This window comes from Mustela erminea, chromosome 7 (assembly GCF_009829155.1).
Source record: "Mustela erminea isolate mMusErm1 chromosome 7, mMusErm1.Pri, whole genome shotgun sequence".
Lineage (NCBI taxonomy): Eukaryota > Metazoa > Chordata > Mammalia > Carnivora > Mustelidae > Mustela > Mustela erminea.
Window position 1 is genome coordinate 23,022,619 of NC_045620.1, and position 19,098 is coordinate 23,041,716.

Below are 19,098 nucleotides of genomic sequence, written 5' to 3' on the forward strand. Positions count from 1 at the left end.
GCCCATTTCCAGTGCCCTGGGGGTTTCTGCCAATGCTTACACACTATTCTTAGCACCCCTCTCTCTGTACCGTCCAGCCCCACTGTGGTCTCCCAGCCTCACATCTGCTGTGTCAAGGCAGGCACAAATCAAAATCTTAGCTGAATATAACCAAAATATAACCAGAAGCAGGGTGATAAAGGGATGGGCAAGTGTACAGTGATCGTATTTTTTGAAATAAACAATCAGAGGGGTGCCTGGGTGGCTCAGTCAGTTGAACGTCTGCCTTCGGCTCAGGTCATGATCCCGGGCTCCTGAGATCAAGCCCCGCATTGGACTCCCTGCTCAGCGGGGAGCCTGCTTCTCCCTTTGCCTGCCACTCCCCCCTGCTTGTACTCTCCCCCTCTCTCTCCCTGTCAAATAAGTAAATAAAATCTTTTAAAAAACCAACAATCAGAACACCAGCTGATAATGGGATTCTGAGAAGGAAAAGGAATCGAGTAGGAAAAGCAACTTGGAATATTAAAATACTGGATCTCTGGGGAGGGTGGGAAGAATGAAGGGCACAGGGGCTGCCTGAGAAAATCTAAGTTCTGTGGTCACGACAGGGAGAGATGACTATCCCAGGGCTCCAAGGGCATGTGTTCTACTCTAAGCGCCCTTCCATTTTCCTCTCCTTCCCAAGCAGTCCCAAGGCTCCCCTTTAGCACAGAGGGAGCAGGATAGCCTGGCTATAGGGCTGGGACAGAGAAGGAGGCACCTGTCCCTGCAGGTCCATCTTCGCCTGCAGCAGGGCCCTGCACTCTTCTTGCAGGGCAGCGAGGTCGTCTCTGCTCTGCTGGCCCGCCTGCTCCAGCTCCCGCCGCGCCTCTCGGAGCTGGGTCTGCAGCATCTCGGTGGTCTCCTGTCAAGGGAGAAGACCACAGTGAGCAGGAGAAAGCTCCCATTGGGGCCTGTGTTTTAAAGTCTGTGTCATATAAATACCAGCATTTCAAACGGGTTGGTGGCAAAAGCTGAGGCAGGACCCAGCAATCCACGCTGTTTCCATGATGCCACCTCGGCCCTCACCTCCTAATCTGTCTCCTCCCCCACAGAGCGCACTGGCTCACCCCAGCTCTCTCCGCCAGTGCCCGAGTTGGTCGCAGTCCGTCACCGAGACCCCCGCAGCAGGCTCCTGTTGCAAATCCCTATTTCCACGCCACGACACCACTCCTTGGCATGCATGTGCACACGCACAAACATGCACACACTTCTCCACTCAGCAGCTAAAATATTTTTTAAAATGCATGTAGCAAGTCATGTCTGCTTTTAAAATCCCATCCAACGGTTTCCCACTGCCCTTAGAACAAATTCCAAGCTCCTCCCATGCTAACCAAGGGCTCCTGCCTATCACTCCACTCGACCCTGAGCCTATCACGCTGGGGCCACTTCACCTCCTTTCTGTCCTGGCACTCCTCGAGCCCTTTCTGTCTGTCCCACTGCCCTGACCATGGCTATTTCCCCTGCCAAAACGGATCTTCAAACAGCTGGCTTCTGGGGCGCCTGGGTGGCTCAGTGGGTTAAAGCCTCTGCCTTCGGCTCAGGTCGTGGTCCCAGGGTCCTGGGATCGAGCCCCACATCAGGCTCTCTGCTCAGCAGGGAGCCTGCTTCCTCCCCCCTCTCTCTCTCTCTCTGCCTGCCTCTCCACCTACTTGTGATCTCTGCCTGTTAAATGAATAAATAAAATCTTTAAAAAAAAAAAAAGCTGGATTTTTCTTCTTCCTCTTTTTTTTTTTTTAAAAGGGCTTTACTAAGGGGCACCTGGGTGGCTAATCAGCTGCCTTCAGCTCAGGTCACGATCCCAGGGTTCTGGGATCGAGCCCCACATCAGACTCCCTGCTCATCGGGGAGGCTGCTTCTCTCTCTCCTTCAGCCCTGCCCCCCTCAACTCGTGTGCATCCATGCTCTCTCAAATAAATAAATCTTAAAAAAATAAAAGGGCTTTACTGAGACATAGTCCATATATCATACAATTCACCTGTTTAAGCATATGATTTGATGGTTTTTAGTATATTCAGAGTTGTACATGTCACCACATTTCAGAATGTTTTTATCACCCTGTACCCTCCCTATTCCTATCCCCACTCCCGACTACACATCTGCTTTCTGTCCCTGTAGCTTTGCCCATTCTGGACATTTCCTACAAAGGGAACCCCACGGGACATGGCCTCTTGTGACTGGCTTCTTACACTGAGCATAATGCTGTCAGAGCTCATCTCTGCTGCTGCACGCGGCTGGCTCTTTTGAGCCTTCACGTCTCAGCCCAAGTGTCACTTTTTCAGTCAGCCCCACCCCCGACCACCTTGTTCAAAGTGGCCTCTGGTGACTCACTCTCAATCCCGTCACGTCACCCTATCCGTCTCCCTCGAAGCACTCCTTCCCACCCGTGATCATCTCATGAATCCTCTATCTGCGCATTTTTGTATGCTCCGCCACTGGAACATGAGCTCTTTGAGGACAGGGACCATGTGTGTCACGTTCACAGCTGAGTGCACCTCGATGGTTGTCCTGGGATGGCACCTTGCCCCGGACCGGGTGCATAGAAGCCCCAGAGGGCTGGCTGTGCCGCCTTGCCTCCCTGCCCAGGACCGGCCTCCATACCTGCTCCTTTAACTTCTGAACCTTCATGTCCTGCCTCAGCCGCTCCAGCTGTTGGCTGGCATCTGCGAGCTCCTTCTGGGTCTGCAGCAGCGTCTCCAGGAGGGACACCCTCTCCTTCTCTGTTTCGAGCTGCATCTGTGGAGGGGCAGAGAGGCGAGAGCTTGCCCTCTCAGGGGTCACCGTGCTCACCTGCTGGGCCAGGAGCACATTCCCACTGCTCTAGGGCTCCTCCGGCAAATGGGGAGGGGACCCAGGGTCAAAGGAGGTCTAGACCTGCTTGTAAAGAACCAGGAAGTGCAAAGATTGTCCCCGGTTTGTGAGCTGACAGGATGTGGTGAGCATCGGCCCTCCCTCAGGAAGTGTGACATGCCGTAGGCCCTAAAGCTAACTCAGGGGTCCTCGGGCTCACTAGCAGCAAAGGGAGCAGGTACTTCTCTTCTGGAAGCCCCCTGCAGCAGCACGCTAGGGAGTGGACAAGGAAGTGGTCAGAGGTAGGGGGAATCGCAGCTCGGATCTTCCCAGCTTCCCACCTGGCAGAGGGCACTCTCTGCCTCTGCCCGTTCTTTCTCCCTCTGCCTCCGGATGGTCTCCATGTCTGCCTGCTGTTCCTGCAGCTTCATTTCCAGCTCTGTTTTCTCCCTCTTTAGGCTCTCCAGGGCCTTATCCAGTTCTTGCTGATGCCAGGAGCGCTCCTTCTCCTGGTTACATGAGGGAAGCACCGTTAGAACCCAGGGGGTGAGGAGAAGAGGCAGGAGGGGGGCTGGAGCAGAGAAGGTCCACCCTCCCGGGCTGAGTCTTTGGGCCCTCCCTTGGCCTGTCTCCCCATCGATAAAGTGAGGTTGCCAACTCCTGCCTTACCTATCTCATCAAATTTTATGAGACTCAAATGAGATTTATAAAAAATGTCAAATGATACATGAAAAAGTGTTTTCTAAAGTGCAATTCTCGGGACGCCTGGGTGGCTCAGTTGGTTAAGTGGCTGCCTTCGGCTCAGGTCATGATCCCAGCGTCCTGGAATTGAGTCCCACATCGGGCTCCTTCTCTGCAGGGAGCCTGCTTCTCCACTCTGTCTGCCTGTGCTCGCTCTCTCTCTCTCTCTGACAAATAAATAAATAAAATCTTTACAAAAAAAATAAAGTGCAATTCTCCCTAATATAAGTTACAAATGTCATTTTAAATCAACCAAACCACAGGTGATGCTATGACTATGAACTGAAGAAGCAGATTGGTTCTCTGATGCCCACTCTCCCCTACTTTAGGCACGTAACTCCCAAAAAAGCAAACTTTGGTGGCCATCTTGCCAACAAGTCAGCCTTGTAATAGGAGTCAAATCACAAATACGCATAAAGCACAAGTCAACTTCCACTTCCAGAAATCTGACAAACAAGATCTCTGAATAATCTAGCTGCAAAATGGCAAAAAATACTGGATAAAATATTAAATATACATTTCCACGTATAATGAGCCAGAAGGAACTTCAGAGAAGTCAAAAATAAAGGCAAGACTTGTGATCCAAAGAGGTAAATGAATGCAGAACTGGCTTTCTCTTGGAGGCCTTTGCTATACCTAATAACCTTGAAACTCATCTTAATGCTATGTGGGGAAAAGAAAACAGAAGACAAGGGTGGGGAATCCAATAGAAGATTCTCACATAAAGCTGGACCCCCACAGGGCTAACCAGAGGTCAACAAACTATGGCATGTTGGCCAAATCTAGCCAGCCTCCTTTGCTGTATGGCCTGTGAGCTAATAGTAGTTTTTACATTTTTAATGATAAAAAAAGAAGTTAAAAAAAAAAAAAAAAAAAAAGACTTCGTGACATGTGAAAATTGTATGGAATTCAAGTTCCAGTGTCTGCACTTAAAGTTTTATTTGAACATAAACATGCTCATTTGGTTACATATGGCTGCTTTTGTACTACAACAGCAGAGGTGAGTTAATTACGACAAGACCTTAAGGTCCACAAAGCTTAGTATGTGGCCCTGTACCAAAAACTTGCCTATCTCTGGGCTATAGTGCCCTCAGTAGAAGGATAAACTTGAGAGAGAGATGAAAGAGGAGAGAAATGGGGAAGAAAAGCAGAGAGAAAGTAGGAGAGAAAACAAAACAAAAACCCCACAAAAGGAAACCATAAGAACATTTGTTTGTTTCAACCTTTACACAGGGTAAAAAAAAAAAAAAAAAAAATCTCCCTCAAGAAGTCAACCACAACCTGGTCTTCATATGGGTGCAGGGCCTGAAGGGGACCCCAAACACTTTCAACAGAAATTTTATATCATTTTAATTTAAAATTTTATTTTAAGATGAGATGTTCTGGGATGCTAGAACCTTTAATCCAACACTACTAGAATAAGTGAACTGAGTTAATTTCTATGCCTCAGTTTCCTCATCTACAAAAATGGGGATAACAACAGTGTCCTCCTCTTCTGCCAGGAAATTCCTAACAGAAGTGAAAGCAAATCTTCTGAAGAAAAACTCCTTCACCTGAGGACTACAAGGATTCCCAAAGAAAAATTTCTAAAGAACATGAGCTCAGAGTCAAGAACCACAAAACACACAAGCAAGAACCAATGGAAACAACATATAACAGCATCAGGCCCAAAAAGATTTTAGTTACTGGTATTATTAGCATAAAAATATGTTTCATGTGTTAAAAGAATAAAAGAGGATGAAAATACAAAATAGGGAAAAATGATTAAAACCAAGAAGATTTGAAAAAAATAATGGAATACACTGCCTAGAAATTTAAAAAAATTTAGTAAATGAAATTTAAAACTTGGCAAATAGACTACATAGCAGATTAGACATCGCTGAATGGGGAGTTGAAGAGAGATCTGAAAAAAATAATCTACAACACAGAATAGAAAAAGAAAATGAACACAGAAAATTTAAGAGTTAAGATATGTGGAGGATACTGTAAGAAGTTTTGACACCCAACTAATCAAGGTCTTCCTGATACCCACAATGGAATAATCACTATGCTAAGAGAAAATAACTACCATCCTAGAATTTTATACCCAGTGAAATTATCCTTCAGGAATAAAGTAAAAAAGGAATATTTTCAGACAATTAATTACCAACAGACTCTCACCAAATAAATTCTATTTCAAGGAGGAAAATAAATCCAAATGAAAGTCTGAATACACAAGAAGGAATGATCAGTGAGAAAAATGTCATTTTTCAGTGTATCTAAAACAAATATTAACTGTATAAAACAAAAGGTCAGAATAATTTTTGGTGTTAACAAACTGGTTATAACAAGACATTGCATAAAAAAGTACAATGGGTCGGAGGAGTGAATGAAGGTAAAATGTTCTGAGGTCCCTGTGTCATTCAGAAAAACAGGAAACATACCAAATAACCTGAGATTTTATTAAGTATGTATTTTTATTTTACTTTTTATTTTTTAAAGGATTTTATTTATTTATTTGACGGGGAGACAGCGAGAGAGGGAACACAAGCAGGGAAGTGGGAGAGGGAGAAGCAGGCTTCCTGCTGAGCAGGGAGCCCAACGTGGGGCTTGATCCCGGGACCCTGGAATCATCACTGAGCCAAAGGACACCCAGACGCCCTTAGGTACATATTTTTAAATATTGAAGGAAGCAACTACAAAAATTAAAAAAATAAAAATAGAGAATATACCATCCAAAGTAATAGAGAAAAAGAACTGAGAAAAAAAATACAACTTAATCATCCAACTGAACTCCCTAAAAATTAAGAAGAATAACCTCTCCTCCCCAAAAAGGTATAATAAGGCAGGAAAAACAGCATAGGATGGTGGAAATAAATCCAAATGTACCTATAGGGACAATCAAAGCTAATGGACTAAATTATATAATTAAAAGACAAAAGAAATACAGTTCTAAACCGGGAAAAAGGGGTCCAAGGTATTCCTCTGTGCCCTGGGGCCAGTTTAACAACTGTAAATCCCAAGATCCATGCTTAACTCACTGTACATAGCAAAGCAAAACAACAATGACAACAATAACAATAACAGCCAACACAAATACAGAGCTTACTACATGTCAGAAATCATTCTCAGAGTTCTCCACATACTACTCATTTAATAACTAGAAACTGGATTTTGCACCTTGGAGACCAGGTGCAAGACCAGGTCCCATTTAGATCTTTTTTTTTTTTTTTTTAAGATTTAAAAATTTGACAGACAGAGATCACAAGTAGGCAGAGAGGCAGGCAGAGAGGGAAAAGCAGGCTCCCTGCTGAGCAGAGAGCCCGACTCGGGGCTTGATCCCAGGACCCTGGGATCATGACTCGAGCCGCGGGCAGTGGCTTTAACCCACTGAGCCACACAGGCGCCCCCAGATTTCATTCTTATAAGCAGCTGCTTCTGGCCCAAGAGTCAGCAGGTAGAGTACCCACTGAAGGGAGGCCAGGTCTGCCTCTCCCGTCCCTAGCCACATCCATGACCTACCCATTTCTCCTCTAGCCGGTTCACCTCCTCCTCATGGGCTGACTTCTGCTGCTGCAGGGCCGTCTGCCCCTCGTGCTCAGCCTGGGCCAGCCGACTGGCTGCCCTCTCCCGCTCCTGCTCTGCGCGGCTCCGCTCGGTGTCCAGTTCCAGCTTCAGGCACCTCACTTCCCCTGAGATGCCACAGATGCATGAGCTCCCACTCAGCCTCTGCCCTCTTTCTTTCTCCCCTCTCCTCAGACCTCGGGAGCAAACTCCCATCTCGGAGGCCCTGGGCCTGGCCACAGCAGGACCTCTGATAACTTCCCACGGCCTTGCTGGCTTTCCCCATCCCCATGGAATGAATCGTCCCCTGTTCCAGTTGGGGTCTCACCTTGAATGACTTCTTTGGCGCGAGTGACAGTTTGAATCTGGACCTCCAGCTGGCCCTTGGTGACCTCTATTAGAGAATTTTGTTGTTGGGCCTCAAACAGACTGCTCTCCAGTTGCTCCTTGGCTGAGCTGTGAGGTTCAGGAATCAGGAAGAGTTCTGACCCATCAGGCCCCTTAACCTTCCTTAAGACGAGTTGGGTTCTAAGTACTGATCACCCAGAGAAATTAGGGAGCAGCGATAAATTCACAACTCGCTTAGGAGTTGTGATACTTTGGGCCTGGAACCGGGTTTGGCTCCCCCTCGCCTCACAATGCTCCCTCTGCCCTTGTCCGAACTGGGTCTGGGCCCTACCTGAGCCCCAGCAGCTGTTCGGAGAGGTCCTGCCGGTCTCGCTCCACAGCCTGCAGCCGCACCTCGAGGGTGGCTCTCTCTCGCACTAGGGCTTCCTTCTCCTGGACTTCCCGAGCGAGCACTTCTTCCTGTCGCTTTGTCTCCTGCTGTAGCTGGTCCAGCTGAGCTAAGGCTGCCTCCTGCTGATGACGGGCCTGGGAGGAAAGAAATGGGCAAGCTACAGAGTGGAGGCGGGAACCCCCCCCACCCCCGCCCCGGGTTGCTATCACCAGGTTAGGGTCGCTGGCCCTTCAAGGATTCCCGACCCAGCTCTGTGAGTCCGGACGGTCACCCGCTCATGCAAATCCTATTTCCTGTGTCAGCCTACAGAACTCCTAGCCTAGGAAGCACGCTCTCTCTTGTGCGAGACCCTGTGTGTTAGGGCTGGAAGAGAACTACCTCTAAGGAGATTTTAGTCTTAAGGAGTAAGATACCCAAAACATCAGGAAGAAAGTGATCAGTCTCTGAGAAAGGGACTCCGGAAAGGAGGTATATGTATCATTTTTGGGGCAGTGAGAAGTTTGGTAGAGGAGAAAGATGAACTTTAGCTGAGCCACTGGCTCAGAAAAAAATTTACTGAGTTGCTGCTATGTGTCAAGACATTTTGTTAAAAGGTGGAGGAACAGGGGGGCCTGGGGGCACAGTCAGTTAAGTGGCTGACTCTTGTTTTTTGTTTTTGTTTTTGTTTTTTAAAGATTTTATTTATTTATTTGACAGAGATCACAACTAGGCAGAGAGGCAGGCAGAGAGAGAGGGGGAAGCAGGTTCCCCACTGAGCAGAGAGCCCGATGCTGGGCTCGATCCCAGGACCTTGGGACCATGACCTGAGCCGAAGGCAGAGGCTTTAACCCACTGAGCCACCCAGGTGCCCCTGACTCTTGGTTTTTGCCTCAGGTCGTGATCTCAGGGTTGTAAGATTGAGCCCCATGTTGGGTCTGTGGGCTCCGTGCTCAGCATTGTTTCTCCTTAAGTGCTCTCTCCCTCTCTTTCTGCCCCTTCTTTTTTTTTTTTTTTTAAGATTTTATTTTTATTTATTCAACAGAGATATCACAAGTAGGCGGAGAGGCAGGCAGAGAAAGAGAGAGGAGGAAGCAGGCTTTCCACGGAGCAGAGAGCCCAATGCGGGGCTCGATCCCAGGACCCTGGGATCATGACCTGAGCCGAAGGCAGAAGGCCTTAACCCACTGGGCCACCCAGGCGCCCCCTTTCTGTCCCTTCTTAATGCTCTTGCATGCTTTCTCTCTCTCTCTAAAATAAATAAATAAATCTTAAAAAAAAAAAAAGATGGAAGAATAAAAACAAGTAAAACACAGCCTTGTCTTCAAGGAGCTTTTGGTCTAATGGAGGAGACTCTAAATGGATAATTATACCACAGTGTGTCTTACGTGTGGTGTGGTAGCTGGAATATCTGGAGGTAGAGTACCTAGGACAGGCATCTAATTCAAGCCAGAGGGTGTGAGTTGCTGGAGGAACTGAAGGATTCTTATAGGAATTCTCTTTAAAAACTGGAAGGTGGGGGGGGGGGGAACACCTGGGTGGCTCAGTTGAGCCAGTGCCCTTGGCTCAGGTCATGATCCCAGCGTCCTGGGATCGAGTCTTACATCAGGCTCCTTGCTCAGCAGGGAGCCTGCTTCTCTGCCTGCTTGTGTGCGTGCTCTCTCTTGCTCTCTCTGACAAATAAATAAATAAAATCGTAAAAAAAAAAAATCAAAACTGGAAGGTGGGGCGACTGGGTGGCTCAGTCATTGGGTGTCTGCCTTTGGCTCAGGTCATGGTCCCAGGGTCCTGGGATCGAGTCCCACATCGGGCTCCCTGCTCAATGGGAAGCCTGCTTCTCTCTCTCCTACTACCCCTGCTTGTGTTCCCCGCACCCCATCAGATAAACAAAATCTTAAAAAAAAAATCGGAGGATGTATCCCAAACTAGTAATATCAGTCATTTTTAGGAAGTAAGATCTTCCCACTTTCTGAACCATTTCTGTTGAGTTTTCATCTTTTACGATGGGTTTGTGCGATACCTTCGTGTAATGGCATCAGATCTGTCCTCTCACCTCGCTGAGCTTCTCCTGAATTTCTTCCTTCTCTTCTTGGATGCCCCTGAGGTCTGCCTGCAGCTCAGCCCTGCTCCCCTCTGCCTTCTGCAGCTGAGCCTCCAAGACAGTGTTCTTCTCCCGAAGGGCTTCCCGGCCCCTCTCGGCCTCCGCCAGGCCCATCTGCAAAGTGTTTCTCGCCTGCTCTGCTGCTTCCATTCTGCGGCACACAGACTGGTTCTCCTGTTCGAGCTACTGGTCAGAACGGGAAAGGCATCAAAGACCAATGGTTACAGCTTACGGATCAAGTGCTAAGACAGAAAACCGAGGGAGATGGGACTCTGTTCTCCAAAGAGGAACACAGGAGGGCTTATGGGAGAGGCAGACTATGTGCATTCGTTTGCTCTGGTGCCTGTGTTCCAGGCACTGGGTGGGTTGATGCTGTGAATGGTGATTAAAAGGCAAAAACGCTTACTCAAAGAATTCAGAATAAAAGGACTCTGGAACATTTCCAGGGCTCAAGGTAACAGTGGTAGTGAAGAGCCATGTTACATCTGCAACCCATAGAGAAGACTCTTTGAGATGTAGGCTCTTCAGCAGATCCTTTTCTGGTGATTGCTATTATCTCATGCAATGAGATTAAACACCTTGTCTTCCTTTCAGAGGATGCGGGCCTTCTTCCTGGCCCTGGTGATTTTACCCTACAGCCCGTAAGTGGTTCTGTGGAGGTGTGAAAGGGGACTATTTTTAATGGCCAAACCCAGGTGTTATAGTCTTGGCTGTCCTCTGCACCCCCAATGCTCCTTTTGCTCATCTCAGGACTACATTTAGGAGCTGAGTTGTCTTGGGCTGATCTATTACAGACTCCTCCCGGTTATGGGCATCAGGTCTACCAGTCACTGGCTGGCCTTGCGTCAGGGCCCAGACCTACCCTGCGGATCAGAGAAGTCTTTGCTCACCTGGAGAAGCTGCTGGTTCAGTCCAACTTTATCTAAGGCCAAAGCCTCATTTAAGGCACTGAGCTTGACAGCAGCAGCCCGAAGATCAGCAACCTCAGCCTTCAGGCTGTTCTCAGAACTTGACAGTTCGGAAACTGACTGTTCTGCCTAAAAACAAGGAGAGTGAAAGGGATGCCTTGTGCCAGCTTTCCTGCCACAGTGAGCAGCTCACGTCCCCAACACCTGCTGCTGTCCTTGTACAGAGAACACTCTTCCTTCCCTTACATTTGAAACAAGTTTTAAGTTTTCCCTCTCTCCCTTCCTTCCTTCAATCACCGAGAAGTAGGAGAGGAGCTCACGGTAGAGGCAAAGACATCAGGATGTACAAACAACTAGAACTGCAAGGACTTCCTAGGCAATGTAAGCCCACAGTGCTCTGCAAATTATTTACTGCGTTTATTCGGTTTGGGGGAATCAGAAGTGTTTGGCAGAAGAACTGGCGGCGAAGGTGGGTATTGAGAGGTGAGGAAGAGTTGTGGGTAGAAGGAGAGGAAGGACGCAGTCCAGCCAAAGGGAAGAGGAGCCCACAAGCAGCGGAGGCAGGAAAGAGCAGCGTGAAGCCGGAGAACATCACGTGATCAGTGCCAGGTGGCAGGAGTCGAGGTGCGTGGGGGGTTAAGAAAGGATCTGGAGACAGGAGGAGGCTGGGAACAGTTTGGGGCAGATGCAAAGGGCTTTGAACGTGTCACCAAGCAGCTGGGAAGCCACTGAATGATTACAGGAAGGAGATCGAAGTCACCAGATTTACACTTTGGAAAACCATTCTAACTCCAGCATAGAGAGTCCATTGGGAGGGACAGAGGCCAAAAGCAGAGGCAACTAAGTGATGTAGGGAATATGAAGGGTCGTGCCTGGGTAGGTGAAGAATGAATGAGTCAGGCTGCATGCCTTTTGCCTAGAAACACAACTCTCTAAAACCCCCCTCACCTTCCCCAAGCGAGCCCACCTACCCTGGTCAGCGCCAAGGTCACTTCTGTTTGCTCCTGCCTCAGCAACTCCCTTTCCAGGCGACTTGCCTCCAGGGCCTCCCGAAGAGTGATGAGCTCACTGAGCGATTCTGACTGTCTGGCTTCCAGGCCCGCCAGCGTCTCCTGACTAGGATGGAAAGGAGAGGAGGCTGGGGCCAGTCTCGGGGGTGGCCACACCCCAAAAGGTAACAGGAGTGTGATTACGTTTGTCACGCAAAAGGATGAAGATGGTCCCTAAAAACCATGAACTCCATGGTTTATTTCTAAATAATAAGAACTCCATGACATATAAAGTGAAAAAAGTCAGACATTGGGAGAAATTAAGAATATGCATAGGCCAGCTCATTCGGTAGAACATGAAAGTCTTACTCTCAGAGTCATGGTTGAGGCCCCATGTTGGGTGTTGGAGTCTACTTAAAATAAAACAATAGGGGCGCCTGGGTGGCTCAGTGGGTTAAAGCCTCTGCTTTCAGCTAGGGTCATGATCCCAGGGTCCTGGGATCGAGCCCCGCATTGGGCTCTCTGCTCAGTGGGGAGCCTGCTTCCCACCTGCCTCTCTGCCTGCCTCTCTACTTGTGATCTCTGTCAAATAAATAAAATCTTTAAAAAAATAAAAATAAAAATAAAATAAAATAAAAACAATAAAATTTTGTTTAAAAAAGGAATATATGCATGTATTTGCATGAAGCAGATGGAAAGACAAACAACAAAGCAGTTTAACAGGTTGCCTATAGAAGCAAGGGAAATGGCATGAATGAAACAGAGAAGCGGATCTCTGTGTTTGTCTTTTTTTTTTTTAAAGGGAAACGCTGGGGAGGAGTTGAGGGAGAGGGAGAGAGAGGCTTTTAAGCAGGCTCCGTGCCCAGCTCTAGATCCTGTGATCATGACCTGAGCCGAAATCAAGAGTTGGGTCCTTTAACGGATTGAGCCACGCAGTCACCCCTGTGTTTGTCTTTTTTAATAGTTTTGACTTTCAGGTCATAATAAATATTGATATATGTATTACCAGTTCACACTAATTAAATTTAAAAACATAATTATCTTTGTGGGTTGTCTATTCTCCTTAGTATGGGGGAGACCATCCTTGCATGAGTCATGATTCTTATAGTAGTCCTTCAAGATTCCATTATCCGTGCCTCCTGCTGCAAGGAGCGAGAGCACAGGGGAGGAGGCGAATCTACCAGAGGGGAAGAACACAGGCCCCACTACCAGTTACTGAAGACCTACCACATGCCGGCTCTATGCCAGCATTTTGCAAGACAGTGCTCTAACCTTCCCACGGATCCTTCAAGGTAAATACTATCATCCCCATTTTTTTTTTTTTTTAAGATTTTATTTATTTACTTGAGGGAGAATGAGTGAGAGAGAGCATGAGAGAGGAGAAGGTCAGAGGGAGAAGCAGACTCCCCCAGGAGCTGGGAGCCTGATACGGGACTTGATCCTGGAAGTCCGGGATCATGACCTGAGCCGATGGCAGTTGCTCAACCAACTGAGCCACCCAGGCGCCCTATAATTCCCATCTTATACAAATAAAATAATCTACCCAAGCGGCAGAGCCATAATTTTAACTAAGATTTCACCAGCTCAAAAGTCCTTGCTTTTTCTATGACATATATGGGCATTTATAGATTCGCTAGGTCTCTTGATTCTGGAATTCCCTTTCTCTTTCTTTTTTTTTTTTTTTGAAGATTTATTTATTTGACACAGAGAGAGAGATCACAAGTAGGCAGAGAGACAGGGGGAAGCAAGCTCCCCGCTGAGCAGAGTGCCCGATGCGGGACTCGATCCCAGGACCCTGAGATCATGACCTGAGCCGAAGGCCGCTGCCTCAACCCACTGAGCCACCCAGGCGCCCCTGGAATTCCCTTTCTTAATGCACTCATCTCCCATTACTACCTGGGATAAGTCCTACCCTCCAGCCAGCCTAGCCTACTCTGTATATGCCACGAATCTGCTGCATCCTTTTCTTTGCTAATCTGTCCCTCTGGCCCCTCTCCCACTCTCTACCAATCAAAATATGTCCAGGCCCAGCTCAAAGACCACCCCCTCCTCAATGAGGCTTTCCATTATCAACTGTCACTCTCATGCATCCAAAGGACCCAGCTGGAAGCTCTGGTTTCCTCATTCTTCATCTGGCCTCATGCCACAGTTTGCTATTTACTTGTCTGTTTTCCCCATGAGACTGCAACTGCTTGAGATCAGGGCCTGGGTCTTACTAGTTCCTGTACCCCGCAGTGCTTCAGCCCTTAGCGGGGCTCAGAAAAGCCTGGGTGAACTTGCTGTATGCAGCCTTCTGCAAAAGGAGCAGAGTAAGCTAGTGGAAACCCACTGCACGCCAGGCTTCGATTTACTCCACTTCCTATGAGACGGGAGTGGGTGGAGAGTGTGGAATTGAAGGGACAATCAAGCCCCAGGGAGGAGGGGACACACGTACAGGCGCTCCCTTTCCCGGACAGCCTGGTGCAGCTCCTCCTGCTGCTCCTCCTTCTCGCCCTGAGCGGAGTCCCCCTGCAACTGAAGCTCCACGTTTGTCCTCCGTAGCCGCCACGCCTCCTGCTCCAGCACCTCCAGCTGCTGCTGCAGCTCTGCCCTGGTCTTCTGCAGCAGCTCGCGCTCCCTGGAACAAGCAGAACCTCCTGGAACAAACCTTGGAACCTCCAATCCTTCCCGGAAGCAGACATCACAGGATCAAAGGACAGAGGTGTCTGTTTCCTTTCAAAATCTCATCTTCCCTTTTGAGCAGGGAACTTTTTTTTTTTTTTTAATTCATCACAAAGACCCCAAAGTGAGTGAGCAGGAATAAGCAGAACACAAAGCAAGACATCCCTGGACAACCCTGGGGGTCAGGGCGGGCAGGGACAGGCAACCAGAAACATCCAGGGAGTGAGTAAATGGCTGGATGAGGACTGAGCTGGGAGTGGGGCGGGGGAAGGATGAACAGCCCCCTGCTCACTTGCTAAGAGACTCCACTTCCCCCTGGAGGTCCACGGTCTGCCCTGCCAGAGTGTCCCGCTCTCCAGTGAGCTTCTGCAGTCGCTGTCTCAAGGCCTCGCCTTCCTCCTCCCACTGATCATGCTGTTGCCGCAAGGAGCTCATAGCTTCCTGGCAGCCCGAAAGCTGCTGCCTTAAGTCCTATTGAGGGAGAGGGACAGAAGTGAGATGGTGACCAAGAGGGCAGAATGAAGCTCCCTGAGAGTGGGGCTGGGTGAGGGTTGCCAAGGATAAGAGTAAGCCAGGAATAGAGACGTGGCCAGTCAAGAAGACAGGGGATGAGAGATTACTACTGGGCTTCTGTGCTGCCTGGAGTCTTGGGGTCCATCATCTTCAGATGTGTGCTGGGTTGCGGTCACGGAGAGGGTTAAGAGTGGCTGGAACCCTTAGAGTCGTGAACACTTACCCGTGGCCTGTCTTTGTGTAGTGCTATACAAAGATGGCATGCCAAGGGAAGCATACCACTGGGCACACAGAATGTGCCCATTAGTCACAAGGACAACTGGACAGACACTGGGAGATTCTAATGAACACTTTGGGAGCATTGAAAATACCACAAGAATGGTCAACATAGTGGAAAGGGCAGTGCAGGGACCCCTGAGTGGCTCAGTCGGTTGGGCGACTGCCTTCGGCTCACGTCATGATCCTGGAGTCTCAGGATCGAGTCCTGCATTGGGCTCCCTGCTTGGCAGGGAGTCTGCTTCTCCCTCTGACTTCCCCGCTGTCATGCTCTCTCTCTCTCTCATTCTCTCTTTCTCAAATAAATAAATAAAATCTTTAAAAAAAAAAAAAAGGAAAGGGACAGTCCAGTGAGGAAGGTACCTGGGGCACAGAGCAGTTCGGACACCCATACCCATGGCTGAGGAGGAATGGTCAGATTCTCACCTGCACAGCCTGGCGTCTTCGAGTAACCACTGAACGCACCAGAGTAAGGGCCTTTTCTGGGTCCTGGGAATCAAACTGGGAGGAGAGGCCACTAGCGTCCAACCCCAAGGAGCAATCCTCACCACAGCCTTGGGCCATGTTGTCCCCTTCTTCCACCATGACCTGAAACCCAACACGGCAGAGTCACTACCCTACTGACCAAGGCAGAAGTCCGCACAGAAGACTAACTAGAAGACTAACTTGAGAAGACTAATCCTAGACAAACCTGACATTTTCCTTCTCACGTCTTTTCCCCTGCAGATGGGCGGAGGGTATCTGAGAGCAAAAAGGATTGGTTCCTCCAATCCCTCACCTTTGGTCACCCAAACATAGGACTAGCAAGAAGGCTAGAGTACTCTCTGAGGCAATTAACAAAAGAAGAAATGAAGAAAGGAAAGGGTACTGATGTAACAAAGACCAGAGTCCAGCCACTGGCCTGAGACTTGCAGATGGCAATAAGGAAGAGGGTCTCTTCCAGTAGGCAGGGCCAGCACGTGAATGCTTAGCTACCCCTGAGCAAGCCCATCCTCAAAGACACTCAGAGAACTCGTTCCTCAAAGACCCTAAGCCCAAGCATCTCAGAATGTGGAAACCTAGGCATGACTAAGAGGACAAGGAGGCCTGCAGAGCAGTGAGCCATGATCCGGTTTCCACAAACAGAAGGCTTACCAGTACCTGGGTTATATCCCTGATCACCTGCTGTAAAGACAGCTTCTCCTCTTGGGCACTCCTACTGAGAGATGCCTCGTGTTCCATTAATTCTGCATGATTTGTCTCCTGAACAGGGAACAAGACAGAGCTGTGAGCCAAACTTGCAGAAGTATCTACCGTTCCGGGCTCCAAATGAATCAGAAGCTCATTCTGTCTCTTCGGTCAACACTACTTTTTCCCTGACAACAGGTGAATCCTACTGTTGTCCCAGGACTCTGAGGACAGTGGGATGTGGTGATTAAGAGTTCAGAGTAAGCAAATCAGAGCTCCAAATGGGAATGCCTAGGTTAGAGTTCTTACTCGATCACATCCTAGCTTGGCAACCTTAGGCCGTTGCTTCTTTGAGCTTCTTTTCTCTTTAAAAAAGAGAAAATTAACAGCAACTACTTCACAGATTTGTGTTGAGGCTTAAATGAAAAAGATGCACGTAAGTTACTCAACACAGTGCCTGGCACAAAGAAAACGCTCAATGAATGTCAGGGGTCATGGGAGGGAGGGTGGCAGCTGTCCCTGAACATCAAAGCGATCCTGGAGACCTAAGGCTAGACCAGAGAAACCCCAAGCCCCAGAGCTTTCCTCAGTTTCTTCTGATCATACTGTTAGTGAAAGCCTGAAGACATACACTTGCAGCTGTGTTTTCTTTGGCCTGCACAGAACTTGAACTGACATTTATAAACTGAGAGATTTTGAGAGATTTTATGAATTGAGAAATTCTGACTTTCTGGTTTTTCTCAAAAAGTTAACAGATGAGCCACACCAGCTTCCAGGTCCCCAAGGCAATAATTTTCTGAAGTTGAACAGTGGGTGCCTCTGCTAGAGACTTGTATTTTGGGGGGTCCCGTGGTCCCTACGATGCCTCCTTGTTTCCTTAATATTGAGATCAAGTGTCCTCTCCTGTATTCAAAACGAACTATGACAACGCTGGGCAACCAACCAGAATCCGTACAACTGAACCCACTTTGCTCTTTGGCATTATCTAGGCACTGCAGACACTGGACTTTGCAAATTTCTGACCAAAAGGAACCAAAAGGCATAAGTAACTGAGTCCCCGCTGAGCCCAGCTTGGATAAGAAGACCAGAGGTTTGCATGTAGATGGTCATTCAGGATCTGTCTAAAGAGAAAGATCTGAAAATTCTAAGAAACTAAAGGAAATGTGGAATTAAGCCAGAAGTTCTAATTAGTCGAACCTTCAGAGAGTCCCTTTGATAATATCTCTGGCAGATGAGAAGCCAGGGACACGAACCTCCCTCTTCCACAGGACAGATAATGACAGACTTCTCAACGATGGAGGCTCTCTTGCTGGTAGACAAATTGTCCCAGCCTGTAGCTTCTAGTCACCGACACTGCCTGTGCCGACCCGAAAACATTAAACAAGCCAACTCCTTCCCCCATGTCAGTCCTTCAGGTCTGTGGCAGCGGCCATTATGTCTTCCCTCAAGCCCTTCTCTCTCCAAGCTGACCGTTGCCACATTCCTCAGTTGTTCCCCATGTGACTGGGTTTTGAATCTCTCACACAACCCCACCCTTTGCCGGTGTGCCTTGAAACGCGTGTCCCACTCTCTCTGAGGAGGACATACTGGGTGTGCACATCATTGTAGTTTCCTCAGGAATGCAGGAGGCACGGGACGCAGTATTTACTGATGAATGAATAAATCAATGAGTTAATTAACTGTCAGACTCAGCCAACAATTTTTTTTTTTTTGGTTTTCAGCAAGGCACATTTAACTAGTATCCTGCATCATTTGTCCGTAAAGGACAAGGAACCTACAGGCCCACTCCCAACTTCTTTCCAGAACAAATGGTCACGTACCAGGATCTCCACTGTCTCTCTCAGAGCTTCTAGCATCTTCTCATAATCTTTATTTTGCTTCTGAGCCTGGGTCAGCAGAGCAGAGAGTTCGGTCACCCTGAAGAGAGAGCACAGCACTATCATCCCGGAGGCCCACTGAGGTGGACAGGCCTATCATGTAGCACACCCCAGTCCCAACAGACACTCCCACTGCAGCCCCCCCCACAGCTACCTGGGCACCCCCGCCCCTGTACTCCCTGAGTACCACATAACGCTATAGCCTTGAACTGGGGTGAAAGGCAGGAGTCAAAAGGCACTCAGACACATGCAGGGATTTACCACATCTCATGGCTGGAGCACGTGTTTGAGGGCCCGAGAGCTGAAGGAAAGCCCTGGGCCAGGCCTTTCCAGGCCCCACTTGGTCTTGAAGTCAAGCACCCTGAAGCCAATAAGAACATCAGAGTTGCCACATGGGAGAGTCCCCAGGTCCCTCCAGCCCAAGGGTCTCTGATAAGGAAAATGAAGGGGTAATTTGGGGAAGATTATGGTCAACCTCTGTGATATTAACCTCAAAGTTCAGGGAAATCATCATATAACTCTGTCACTTAATGCTACATCTTGGAGCTCAGTACCTAGTATTCTATGGGTAGCTAAATAAATATATTTATTTACGTTTTTCTATTTTTTAAAGTAATCTCTAAACCTAGCAGGGACTCAAACACATGACCCCAAGATCCAGAGCTGCACATTCTACCAAGCCAGCCAGGCACCCCTAAATAAATATTTCTTAAATAATGTTATTTAGGAGTTAAAATTATTCTTTTTTCAAGTCTTAATAATTAATAAAAAATATCTAAGAGCTTTCATTCACTGTATG

General features: G+C 48.2%; 1 protein-coding gene across 19 annotated transcripts in view; it reads right to left on the minus strand.

Moving 5' to 3' along the window:
* Positions 1-19,098, minus strand: part of CEP250 (centrosomal protein 250) — a 48,745-nt gene that overhangs the window by 15,818 nt on the left and 13,829 nt on the right. For 14 of the 19 annotated variants that reach the window (XM_032350848.1, XM_032350843.1, XM_032350840.1 and 11 more), the window contains 14 exons: positions 18,243-18,339; positions 16,390-16,497; positions 15,682-15,843; positions 14,759-14,937; positions 14,240-14,422; positions 11,788-11,932; positions 10,799-10,945; positions 9,861-10,091; positions 7,772-7,965; positions 7,421-7,548; positions 7,051-7,220; positions 3,150-3,317; positions 2,620-2,754; positions 740-883 (listed from right to left, as the gene is read on the minus strand). In XM_032350848.1, coding sequence (XP_032206739.1) covers positions 740-883; positions 2,620-2,754; positions 3,150-3,317; positions 7,051-7,220; positions 7,421-7,548; positions 7,772-7,965; positions 9,861-10,091; positions 10,799-10,945; positions 11,788-11,932; positions 14,240-14,422; positions 14,759-14,937; positions 15,682-15,843; positions 16,390-16,497; positions 18,243-18,339 — 2,191 coding nt within the window. Of the gene's footprint in view, positions 1-739; positions 884-2,619; positions 2,755-3,149; positions 3,318-7,050; positions 7,221-7,420; positions 7,549-7,771; positions 7,966-9,860; positions 10,095-10,798; positions 10,946-11,787; positions 11,933-14,239; positions 14,423-14,758; positions 14,938-15,681; positions 15,844-16,389; positions 16,498-18,242; positions 18,340-18,560; positions 18,640-19,098 lie in introns of those variants that run through there. The other 5 variants (XM_032350853.1, XM_032350846.1, XM_032350845.1 and 2 more) reach the window with 5 other exon arrangements.